Consider the following 13,377-nt stretch of genomic DNA (forward strand, 5'->3'; position numbering starts at 1 on the left):
TATCGAGGTTTCATTTATCGAGGGATCCGTTGCAAGAGATAAATTTAACGTGTGCTTCTCAACGGGACAAAAAATTCTCTCGTGTCGAATCGGCAAGAATCGATCGAATTGTCGATCTTTTTTCGTGAAACAAAATAATAAGTTTTTTTATTTCATTTGCGAATACGATAATAGGATGTTTGCTATTATATAAATCACTATTGTGCATATTATTTAAGGTACGTTCTCTTTATAAAAACCATGCGAGTTTGTGCCAGGAACGTTGATTAAATAACATCTGTCAAACAAATATTGATTTCATCGGAAATATTGACGTATACATATGTATATGATGAAGCGATATGAAACGGAAATGGATCTTTTTTATCAAAATATTTTTATTAATAACACAATACTTTTTGCAAAAGGTGGTATCACCTTTGGTTTATATATTTTATTACTATTTCAATATAATACCTTTTTATTTAATTTGAATTCGAAGAGGACCAAAATTCTGTGATGGAAAACTTCGAGAAAAAATTGTCTTAAAAAGAGTTTGACGTTGGTAATCGAGACTCTGAAACATTTGCATAATTTAATAGACAAAGTGCATCGTCCCCCAACACGAGGTTGATGGATTAACGTCGGCTATATAATTTTCATTATTCTTAACGCAACATCTCGACGAGCTAAAAATTTTAAGCAAGAAACCATTAATAAGACGCTCTTACATAAATCATCAAAACTTTCATAATTGGCTGCTAAGCTTTGTTAAAAATTTATCCGCCAGACTTTCAACTGGCCTGTTCTTCCCTTGTATTCGCGGGGGCCATCGAAAGTCCGAGCAGCGCCGATAATTAATTAAATCGCACGGGAATATTCGCTGCTGCGTTAAAAACGATCGAACGTTTCGTTTATACAGGATGTTCGGCCACACCCGGGGAAAAATTTTAATGGGAGATTCTACAGGCCAAAATAGGATGAAAATCAAGAATATCAATTTGTTGATTGAGGCTTCGTTAAAGTTATTAAAAAATTAAATTTCAAAATTTCAAATCATTCACGGAAAAATTATTTTCGGTTAAGGGGGTCAATTGCAATCATTTTTGGTGAATAGACATACCCCCGAAATGATACGCATTTTCAAGAAAAAAATTCGAATAGGTAAGCAAATTTTTCAGCGAAATTGAATTATTTCAGATCATTCTGGAAAAATTATTTTCGGTTGAGGGGGTCAATTACAATCCTTTTTGGTCAATAGACATACCCCCGAAATTCTACCCACTTTCTAGAAAAAAATTCAAGAAGGTGTGAAATTTTTAGACGGAAAAAAAAATTTCAAATCATTCTGGAAAAATTATTTTCGGTTGAGGGGGTCAATTGCAATCCTTTTTGGTCAATAGACATACCCCCGAAATGATACGCATTTTCGAGAAAAAAATTCAAATAGGTAGGCAAATTTTTTGACAAAATTAAACTATTTAAAATCATTCTGGAAAAATTATTTTTGGTTGAGGGGGTCAATTACAATAATTTTTGGTCATTAGACATACCCCCAAAATGTTACGTACTTTAGAGAACAAAATTCTTTACCGAAAATATACTGTTTGGCCGGAAATGATTCTGTAACTTTTTAACGAAGCCTCAATCAACAAATTGGTATCCTTGACTTTCGTTTTATTTTGGCTTCTAGAATCTTCCATTAAAACAACTCCCATTAGAACACCCTGTGTACATCGCGAGGGTTTATATCGCTTTTATTGAACGATCACGATACGTATCACGAATATTAATGAAACTGTACTTTACGATCGACGATAATGCAAGGTTACGGTCGATGAGGTGTTTAACGCATTTACTGCCACGTTGGTTACTGGTGATCGGCCATTTCAAACTTGCGTGTTGCTAAATCGTTTGCAGCGGAAAATATACGTGTCGATATACAATGGCGGAGACATGCACTCACGAACATGCGAATAATTATATTTTCGTTGTCTTTATTATGTTATACGGAATTTTTGTAATTTAATAAAATTGTATCACGAATTTCGTCCCAGCCTGTCTACAGTGAGCAAGTTGGAATTAAGAACAAACTTCACGCCCCTCTGATTCGAACCCTTCTAATTTAAATTCATGACTAATCAATAAGTAACATTCGTAGGCCTTGCTCGGTCATGTGGGTCGCGAGGCAAGTGTAAAAATTCCGACAAACAGAACTTACGGTAACGTGCATTGAGAAAATTTTAGTTTAACGGTGCAAGAGAATATCTATAAATTTAGATTAATAAATCTGACGCTTTAGTACCCCGTTCTTTGGTGCCACGAACGGTTCGCACAAGAACCTCTTTGTCGTCCTCCTCCCAGAGATCGGACTCCGCCTTGACGTTGACGACGATCATCAACAGGGTGACACCTACCAGCGCCAAACTCCACCACAGCTTCATTCTGTAAAAATAAAGAAGAAAAAGTAACGCCTCGTTAATCTTCAACCTGTAATTAGCGTCGTTTTTAATGATTACACGTCGCGACAAGGCACGGCTGGATGGGCTCGAACAAACACGCGAAAAGAAAACGCGTTTACACGGAATCGTCGTTTTTTCGTCCATCTGCTTCGAAATTACCGTTTCGTCGCAATGCTCGATACAATAGAACCTCCATTATCGCGCGAGCACCTCGTTCGTTGCTTCGTAAAGTTGGACGCCATTTTTTGTTTCGTCTCAATACTCCTACTGTATTTACAAAAAAAAAGTTCAAGTTCCGTGACTCGAAATCTTCTCCCAAAATCCCAAACACTCACGCCTGAGTTTGCAAAACACGGAACAACCAATAACTAAATAATCACGCGTTTCAAGCAAGGAATCGTTTCGTTTCATTTCGTCGGGTAGATATAAACGTAACAGTTGGCTTATGCTATGAATTTCACCAGCGTTTGCGATAGTACTTTCTACGCGAACGAGCTCGAACTTTACGAATGGAAAAGTTCATTCGCTTCGTGTCTCTGGAGATTCTACCGTGGGAACGGCTGATATGTCTGCGGTTTCGAAAATCCCTGGGCGTTATTGCACACACTGGACTAGAAACTAGGTTGACGTTTTTACGACTTGAACGCTAATTTGATCGACCGAACGGTGGCCTTGCGACCACCACGAAAGGATTCTTACGATCGATCGAATTAAGATGCGACACTCGATGTCTAATTTAACGGAAACGCGAAAATTAACGTGTACACGCCTCGACCATTAATACGAAGAGGAGAATCGTTTCAATCGCACGTCAACCAAACGGTTAAACATCGAGGCGAACGTATTATGTTTTGGGGATGCACGTCTGCATTTGGTCCACAGAATCGTTCTACGTACAAAAATACGACAAATTTATTAAACTCAATTGAAAACACGTCGGGTCCTCGAGAAACGATTACATTTCAACGCGAATTGTACAGGGTGTTCGGATACTTCTGGGGAAAATTGTAATAGGGGATTCTAGAAGCCAAAATAAGACGAAAATCAAGAATACCAATTTGTTGATGAAGGCTTCGTTAAAAAGTTATTAACGTTTAAAGTTCCGCCCGTACTGAATTTTTTTCTAGAAAGTGGGTAGGATTTCGAGGGTACGTGTAATGACCAAAAATGATTGTAATTGACCCCTGCAACCGAAAATAATTTTTCCAAAACAATTTGAAATTTTTTTCCCCCGTCGAAAAATTTCACACATTCTCGAATTTTTTTCTAGAAAGTGGGTAGGATTTCGAGGGTACGTGTAATGACCAAAAATGATTGTAATTGACCCCTGCAATCGAAAATAATTTTTCCAGAACAATTTGAATTTTTTTTTTTTTGTCAGTCACGTAATTAGATTTTCGGTAAGGAATTTTTTTCTCAAAAGTGCGTAGGATTTCGGGGGTACATGTAATGACCAAAAATGATTGTAATTGATCCCTCCACCCGAAAATAATTTTTCCAAAACGATTTTAAATTTTTTTCCCCCGTCGAAAAATTTCACACAGTCTCGAATTTTTTTCTAGAAAGTGGATAGGATTTCGAGGGTATGTGTAATGACCAAAAATGATTGTAATTGACCCCCGCAATCGAAAATAATTTTTCCAGAACTATTTGAAATTTTTGAATTTAATTGTTAATAACTTTTTAACGAAGTCTCCATCAACAAATTGGTATTCTTGATTTTCGTCTTATTTTGGTCTCTAGAATCTCCCATTAAAATTTTTCCCAGGGGTGACACCGGTTCAGAATCGAAAAAAGGTTTACCAATGTCAATATAGAATTTGATCGTTTCTCCGCTCATTCGCTGTGCCCTTGAGACTGACTCGCTCGACTTTCTTTCTTTCCCTTTTGCACTTTCATCTCCCACTCAATTCTCGGAGATCCACGCCACACACTTTCTTTGTTTACGTCCACGCTTATATCAAAGATTCAACCAGCTGCTCTGGCCTTCGTCCTGTCGATTCTCGCAGACGTCTCATATTACGAAGTTCCAAGAACTTTTTGTCGAGCTTGCACTCACCCTTCCTATCGCCTCGTACGAAAATACTGCCTTCTACGCGTTTATTTTATATTAATCAAGCATTATGTTCTTTTACTTGTTTTATTTCTTTATTGTTTTACTTTTATTTGGCGTAAAAATGATACGAATCGTGATCCTAAAATTTCTTTTATTTACAGAAATTACCATTATTCTGCCATTATTTTACATAGAAAAAAGATAAATTTGCGTCGAAAGAGATCGAAATATTTAAATTTCGACCGTGGATTACCGCTTGCCAGACCCATTGTGCGAACCCAGCGCGAGCCAGACCATGCAAAATGGCCCCGCTGGCGAGCGTGTTTTAACCCATCGTTCCACGTAAGTGCCGTAAATATAATTCAACAAGAAGACCAATAATTGTTAAAACTGCTTTAAACGGTCCCACCGGTAATTACTGGCTATCCATGGGAACGCCGCGATAGAGCGTCGCGTGTAATTAAAACAAAGACTGGTTAAATAAACGGGCAACCGTTTTCTGCCTCGATACCGAACGAATGAAAATTTACCGCGACCCGGGAGGAATATTAAATATCAGCTCGACGCAACGGTTGCAATGCAGATGTACGTGTACGGGTTAAATCGTCATGTTAATTAATAGGGAAGTGCGGGGGCGAGAAAATTATACAGAAAGCAATTCGCCCGCCCTTCCACGGGAGGAAACGTTCGTTTGTCTCTTACACGCGCGCAGCGCCACAATTACTGAAATCTTTTCCATTTGCGTCAACGATTTCGACAATCAATCCCAATGAAACAATGATACACGTTTATCTCGTTACGCGAAACTGCTTTATGGTGTAATCGATCGAACTTGTTCGGACAATAAACCCCGCGACGGCGCCCTTACGGACGACTATCGTACTTCGTTCGAGAAAGGCACACGAAAAGGTGCCATTTTATAACGAGCAACGGGTCAGTCAAACTTTCGAAAAATTTAGTCGAAGCTGACCAAGCAACGTTCGCGTACATCGAATTAATTAAACCCAGCAACCAGACGAGGGATAATTAAAGGAAAAGTAAACACTACCAGTAAGCTGCGAAATGTTGGATTTCCTAACCTTACTACGTTACAAAAATCATCTCCAGTGACGATTGTATACAGGGTGTTCGGCCAACCCTGGGAAAAATTTTAATGGGAGATTCTAGAGGCCAAAATAAGACGAAAATCAAGAATACCAATTTGTTGATGGAGGCTTCGTTAAGAAGTTATTAACGTTTAAAGTTCCGCCAATACTGAATTTTTTTCTCGAAAGTGGGTAAGATTTCGGGAGTATGTCTATTCACCGAAAATGATTTTAATTGACCCTTGCAACCAAAAATAATTTTTCCAGAACGATTTGAAACTTTTCAATTTCGCCGAGAAATTTCACCACCTACCCGAATTTTTTTCTCGAAGGAGGGTAGGATTTCGGGGATATGTGTAATGACCAAAAATGATTGTAATTGACCCCCGCAACCGAAAATAATTTTTCCAAAACGATTTGAAATTTTTTAATTTAAGTATTAATAACTTTTTAGCGAAGCCTCCATCAACAAATTGGTATTCTTGATTTTCGTCTTATTTTGGCCTCTAGAATCTCCAATTAAAATTTATGTTGTATGTCTGGAGTTTCCTTTAGTTTTGGCCATGGGTTCTACGAACTCATGGTGTTTATTATACGAAGAGTTCGTCGTTAAGGCGAACTGCGCTTCACTCTCGCCTTTCTTCTGCAGATGAAGTCACAGTCCCGTAACAGATCTCTTAGAGAATGGTACGGAACTCTAAGATATACCTTAGCGTATTAAATAAAAAGCATTGATAATTCTACCATTAATTATTGTTGTTTCAATCAATCATATGTCCCATAACCCTACGTATTCCAATACGAAACAAATAACGCGGGAGAGCACGCGTCGAAGGAAACAATGAGACAAAGAAACGTGTTTCGCGGTGTTCCGTGAAAATCGCTTACGTACGAAGAAAACGGGGCGGAAATTGAATATTTCCCTGGAATTAAATACTAAGTGTCGTTTAATTGGCCGGGTGGGAACTCTGGAAGAATAATATCGATTTAATCGCCCGACGGTTGGCGGTGGTTTGCGGACGGAGGGCGAACGGAGAAGCCACGCTATGGAAATTAGTATTGTTTCGTGTTCCGGAGTTAATTTCGGAATTGTTTCCGCGAATAGACTCTTCCAGAGTTACATGAAAATTCATAATTGTTAATCAGCGACTAACGTCCAACTGTATCGAGCATAGAGCGAACCGTAGCGTATAATTAATGAGGATTAACGTTGTCGAGTCGCCATTTCTATGACGACGCCGCAAGCCTGGCTTCGAGTTTGGGGAATTTTCGTTGCGTTTTCGAGGGAATTAAATTAATACCACGCGCGGTACCAGCGTAAAGCTGCAATTTCTGGCGTTAATACTCGCCGAACGAATTTCGTTTTCGAACCCTAATTGCGGATTAGGTTAGGTTACCGCGCGTCAAATGTTCGGTTCTGTCGCTATGACGTATCAAAGGCGGTTAATTTCTTTCGTAGCATCGAGGTCGACGTTGAATCGAAATAATCTGACCCCGATGGTGGTTAATTCGAAAAATAAAATTGGTCCAATTGGTGGGTCGTGTGCTTTCTGGTTGCGCGAATGGACGAGTGGTGGTCGAGCCAAAATGGTGGCCCGCGATTGGTAGGGGAAACCCCTTTAGCGAATCTGCACGGCCAATTGATGATGCAACTTGAAACGAGTGCGGTCCTCCGTAAAACACGAATTTATTATGCGTTTCGTGCAACGAACGCGTGTTTCAACATTGCAAAGAGGTGCTTTCGCAACGTTTCCAGCGAGTTTTTCTGATCGTTGCGTGGCGGAGTGCTTCGTAGGATCGTGTTCATAAAAATAACGACACGAGTTAATTATGAACCATTTCCATATTCCGACGTCGTCGAACGGGACTTTTGCGTAGTCGACGCTCGCGCAACCAGCATGGCGGCAGAGCTATCGTTTTTGGACTATCGCGGAAATGGCAGAAAAGATTGCAGAAAGCTCTCGCCGTCGGGAAACGAGGTCATCCGCGAATGACAGGAAAGGGAGCGATGATTTTTTAATGTCCACGGGAACGAGTTCCCGGCGATCGTATCATAAGCTCGTTTCGACGAAAGGGACGTTAATTAATCTCAAGAAGCGACTGTCCCCCCCCGTCGACGCGCCGCTGCGAGCGAGAAACTAGCTTACAACTTTTTAAATTTATAATTAAACCGGTTCCACTCTCGTTCGTTCTTCCGTTCGGGACATTTACATCGTACTTTGCTTGAATCTTAATAAGCTTAAGACGGGAAAGTTTTCCATTTCCGAGGGCCTCGTTAATATTTATGCCGCGATACATAATTGTTCGAGTACGTAGACAATCTACAATCGTCTTGTTAAACAGTAATTGTCGCGTGGCGTAGGCCCTCGCGTGCCAATGTTTCATTAACTCCCTGAATCGCGAACTATGAAAAGCGTTCGTGCCTCCTTTAGCAAAAAGAGAAAAAAAAATAACATCTGAAACGAAGCGTCACGAGCTGTTTCTTGCGAAGATCCAATTAAGATGAGTTAATTTCCTTCATTTTTAATTAAATAATCCTGGGGTGCTGATCTTCTCACGTGCAAGAAATTCTTTTTGTACTGCTGTAGGGAGACAAAAGAAAGCCTAGAGTTTTTTAATGGAAGGTGATAATACCATTCTGTTGTTTAAATAATCCTCATCAAACAGAATAAAATTTTCTTTGTCTCATATTTTTCCAAGAATGATCAGTTTTCTGTATTGGACTTGTTTCTAAACGGTTTTTGTTATCCCTTAAACCGTTAAATTAAACAAATATCTTTTTTTAAAGCAGTCAAACTCGGGCGTGAGCGTTGAGGGGTTAATGTCTGAAGAAAATGTTTTTCTATGAAATTTGGTAACTAAGACTTACTGAGAAACGAACGTTGATCGTTCGGTGTAATAATTTACGTTGTTCGATGTTAAAAATGTTCTCAAACATGAATAAGAGTTTGTATCGACATGCTCCATGAAATATTCTCGTTTCCTTATTATTTTCCTAAGTTCTCACGCTATGGAGATATCCGAGCTTAGCATTTTAAGTAGCCCAACCCTGTGTATCGCGTACGATGTGTATTCCCCGTTCAGGACGCGAAACAAATGATGCAGCATGAACGACTATAAGAAGAATTGCTTCGAGGGCCGAAGAAAAATTACCCGTTCAAATTGTGTGTGTTGCATTACATATAGGATCCTTGTATCAGCGTTTTCAAAAAAGAAATCTTGGCTTGAACCAGCCACAACCAACCCCTCAGATTTGTTTGAGATACGAGGAACATAAATTTCAACTGATTCGATATCTACAAAATGAACGATGCAAATTACCATTCTGTTTTGGTCAATATAAATAATAAAATTTTGCATCAATTCGTGTTACTATTTATACTGATCAAAAAAACAATATTAATTTGATTACGAATCGTAGATCTTTGAATTTCAATTTTTATTGTTATTTATTTAAGGTTGCATTCTAGTGTATTATGTCACTTGTATCATTTTCTCAATTTTGTATTTTTACGACGAAAGACATTGCATTAAGTAATAATGTGTTTTATTAGGTGTGATTGAATTTAGTGTACGGTTAAATCACTTCGCAGAGTACTCTAGTTTTAAGCACCGAAACTATCATCGTTTTGATTGCCGACACATTTGTAACTCTCGTTAACCAACAGCATTGCGACAAGCAATTAAAACTAACTGGCAGAGTGGTTATTCGATAAATCGAAAATCGTGGTCCGCGTGCTGACCGGCGAAAATTAATTGGATCAATTTCTCTTTCTGCGTTAGGTTAATAACAGCACATGGCCTTTGCTCACACCCCTCAAATGTATATTCGTCTCTATCAAGGTGTCGCAGGAAATATTACACACTTAAAAGGCTTGATTTAATAAGCGATAACTGCAACGAAACCTAATTTCAAGCGCGACGATTTATGGCCCGCTCTGCCATTGTTTCGAAAGTAACTGCATTTCTCTTCGGTACTATACCCTGGACGAATTATAATTATAATTTTGTAGGTATAGTGCTCGTCAATTTTCGAGACATTGTTCCACGAATTTTTCTTTAAGATATACAGGGTGTTCGGCCACCACTGGGAAAAATTTTAATGGGGGGATTCTAGAGACCAAAATAAGACGAAAATCAAGAATACCAATTTGTTGATGGAGAAAGTTATTAACAATTAAATTCAAAATTTTCTAATCGTTTCGGAAAAATTATTTTCGGTTGCGGGGGTCAATTACAATCATTTTTGGTGAATACACATACCCCCGAAATCTTGCTCATTTTCGAGAAAAAAAATCAGTACTGGCGGAATTTTAAACGTTAATAACTTTTTAACGAAGCCTCCATCAACAATATATTCTTGATTTTCGTCTTATTTTGGCCTCTAGAATCCCCCATTAAAATTTATCCCAGGGGTAGTCGAATATTATTATACATTATGTAACGAAAAATCGAGTAGTCTATACTTTCCATCGAAACATAAAGAGTAACCAGGCAAAATTTCATCCGGATCGGACAAAAATAGCAAGAGTTACTGGGAAATCACAAACACACAGAGTTTCGAATAAAATATTATTTTTAAGTTAATTTCCAGAAGTGATAGTTACGTTTTGCGAATGCACGTCGAAGGCCGTGACCTCCGCTAAATATCCCTAGTCTAGTTATTACCAGTCGATGCCGCCAAGAATGGTAAAATAACGGAATCGTCGAGAGGGGTCGCAAAAACGGCGAGAATCGCGGAGTGAAATTGCCACTCGCTGCGAATTAGACACCGAGAGAGGGATCCTGCGAAATATGTCGGCGCAGAAAGTGGCCGTGCCGCGAGGAATGCTCGAAGAATGAATTTTAACGAGGTAGGCGCGAAGAGAATGGCGCAAATCGGCTCGAAACCGGCGACGAAAAGTTTAATAACCGCGCGTTAATGAACGCCAGCTGCAGTTCCGCGAATCGCGCGCCATTTCGCGCCGCCTGCATTCTTATGGGGTGAAAAGAACGACCACTGAAGAGAGAGAGAGAGAGAGAGAAAGGAAAAAAGCTGACGCCAGAAAGATGGAAAAAGAAAAGGAAAGAGGTATAAAAAAAAAAAAATCGTGAACGCGACGCGACGAAAAATCGAGAAAAAAAAACGAATGGCGGAAGAAACGAGAAAGGAGACTGGAAGGGGAAAGGGGGGGATGTAGAAATAAGGGTACATTGGGAGAAAAGGGGAATTGCTACGAAAGGAAACCGTTTTCAACAATTTTTTTAACGAACTAAGCGAACACGGTGAATTTTGCTGAATAATTATTAGCTCGCATTATCCGTGACGCAGGAAAGAAATTAGTCGCGTACGTCAAGCTCGAGACGAACGAACGGTAACGAGAATATTATGTGAAGCTGGGTTCTCCAAAATGGCGTCCGTCCTCAGGGTCCACTTGCACCGGAAATTTATAGTCCCGGGCGCGTGAAATTTTCCCTCATTACGAAACCCGTTTGCTCTCATCAATCTCTTAAAATTGGACAAATGAAACCAGTACGGAAAACCTCCTCGAATCGTTTTAATCAATCATTTGCGTAATCAATGTTACAAACGCGAGTACTCCCCTCGACTCGTTTTGGTATGCAATCGAGCGTTCCTATCGATACCAAATATTCGATAAACCGTAATACATGTGTAATATGTACAATTCGGTCATCCAGGAAATTTAATACGCTACAAAGAACACGCGCCGTTGTAATTCCCGCTACCCATCTGTCACGACAATTATTCGTTGTATTAATTCTCGAAATTAACGTTTAGCATCCGATAAAACACGTACAATCATCGAATACGAACGTCAAATCCTCCCTTAAGTAACGACGTTAGGTCACAATAATTTGATACTAGATGCAATAATAAGAATTAATTTTATTGATCAAAATAGAAACATTCCAGATTAAAAAGATAGAGGTTATGGTGTAATTACAGTGCACAACTTCGTATGATTCGACAACTTCGAAAGATGTTAATACCAGTAAAAAAAATGTTTTCCTCAATTTCTGGTAAATAGGACACACTGTAGATCTTTTCGTGCGTCCATTAAGCTGTTTCCATTAACCGCGTTCGCCCTAATGGGGGCGTAATTATTCACTTCTTAAACCCTTTCACTGTTCTACAGCTAGAAACAAGGTTGACTTTGATATTTCGTGCCAAAAATTAAAAAATTTAGTCCAGTTATTAATTATGTTTTAATATCAATGTTCTAAGTTTAATACTATTTTACAATTGTTAATACCGTAAAGTAATACCCAAAGTTCAAGTTAATGTTATAGTTGGTTAGTTAGTTAATCAGTAACTTTTGCCTTCTGGCTGCAAAGTGAACTTGGCTCATAATGTGTACGTATAACTTGTTATGCTATACTTACACATCTCCCGTATTATACGAAATTCTACCACTGCATTATCCATCTTGCTTCTTTCGTAATGGCTCATCCTACTTTTCTTAAATATCTAACTTCCGTTTTACTTAACTTTGCACATACTATTTCAAACATTTAGCTTCACATTTTCCCTGCCAAACTTATCTTATCGAACTTCCCCGCTAAGTCAGCATTTTTCAAACTGGGGGACGCGAATAAAAATTTCGAATCTAGAGATCCACGAGAGGAGGACGCTAAAATCCACGCAGCGTCGAAATTGCGACGCTGCGCGCATCGGCCCTGACCGATCCAGGCCGCGGAAGCTGCAGATTGATTTGGTCGCTAAAAGGGTGCACGACGATACGCATAAATCATTGTTTCAAGGTCCTTCCTTGCAACGCGCGCACAGACCAGCCATTGGGCGCGCATAATGTGCAACGCTGGGAGCGTGTCTTCAAAGAGACTCTTGAAATTGATCCTCCGTGGCATGGGGTGGTTCGCGAACAAGCAAGGGTGGTTCGAGTCTCGTGTACAGCTTTCGTGAAAGCGACGACGCCGCGCGGAACTCGTTACAGCAATTTTGCGCGTTTAGTTTTCAGTTATTATTCGCGTAAATTTATCAGACTTCTCAATTTATCTCGGTAGTCCTTTATGGTCGGATCGTACCGTGTAAAACTTACACAAAAATACTTTGCAACTTCTTTTTAGACGTGTAAACGATAATAAAAGATTTATTATCGAATTTTACGTACAATTTGTGAAGGATCCCCCCTCTTCCACTATAGATAAATAAATAATCATGAAAGTCGAGAGAATCTCCAATGGACGTTCCCTTCGGGCTATTGTTCGATGGAGACTCGTGTGGTTCGACGTTTCTTGCATCGTCGAAACTGTTTCTCGTCGGTCGTTTCGTTCGTCCGCGTTCTAGGCCAGCTCGTCTAACAATAGTGATCTGACCAGACATCGTACACGCGTCTGGGGCTTTTCGCATCGATCATCGCGATGTCGATACACGCACGCAAAACAGGGAAGAAAATATTATTCCGACCGCGTTTTGGTAACGGATGAGCGCAACGAAGTTATCGACAGACGAAATTGTTGACGCCGTGTATACGAGGCACCGCGGAACAAAAAGGAAAATATACACACGCGAGCCCTCGAAGAGCACTTTTGGCTGGAAAGCGATTAAATTCCGGGCAACGTTGCGCCAGATACCGGATCGAATTGCACGTCGGTGGAATCTAAAATATTTATTAACCATCCGGGCAAAAATTTCGTACACAAGTGGGCGCACGTTCGTAACCGATCGACTTGTTCGGAAACTGCGATACAGGCCGAGGCACGTAAAACCCAACAGTCGAATATTTTCAAAGCTAATATCGATATGAAAGATATAGGACGAGGTTCACCGTGGTTT

The 13,377-nt window shown here is 39.7% G+C and overlaps 1 protein-coding gene across 1 annotated transcript in view; it reads right to left on the minus strand.

The window, feature by feature from the left end:
- LOC143342530 (uncharacterized) overlaps positions 1-13,377 on the minus strand; it is a 63,018-nt gene that overhangs the window by 10,886 nt on the left and 38,755 nt on the right. The window contains exon 2 of the mRNA XM_076766508.1: positions 2,285-2,424. Within this exon, the coding sequence (XP_076622623.1) occupies positions 2,285-2,423 (139 nt within the window). The 5' untranslated portion in view covers position 2,424. The remainder of the gene's footprint in view (positions 1-2,284; positions 2,425-13,377) is intronic.

This window comes from Colletes latitarsis, chromosome 6 (assembly GCF_051014445.1).
Source record: "Colletes latitarsis isolate SP2378_abdomen chromosome 6, iyColLati1, whole genome shotgun sequence".
Taxonomy (NCBI): domain Eukaryota; kingdom Metazoa; phylum Arthropoda; class Insecta; order Hymenoptera; family Colletidae; genus Colletes; species Colletes latitarsis.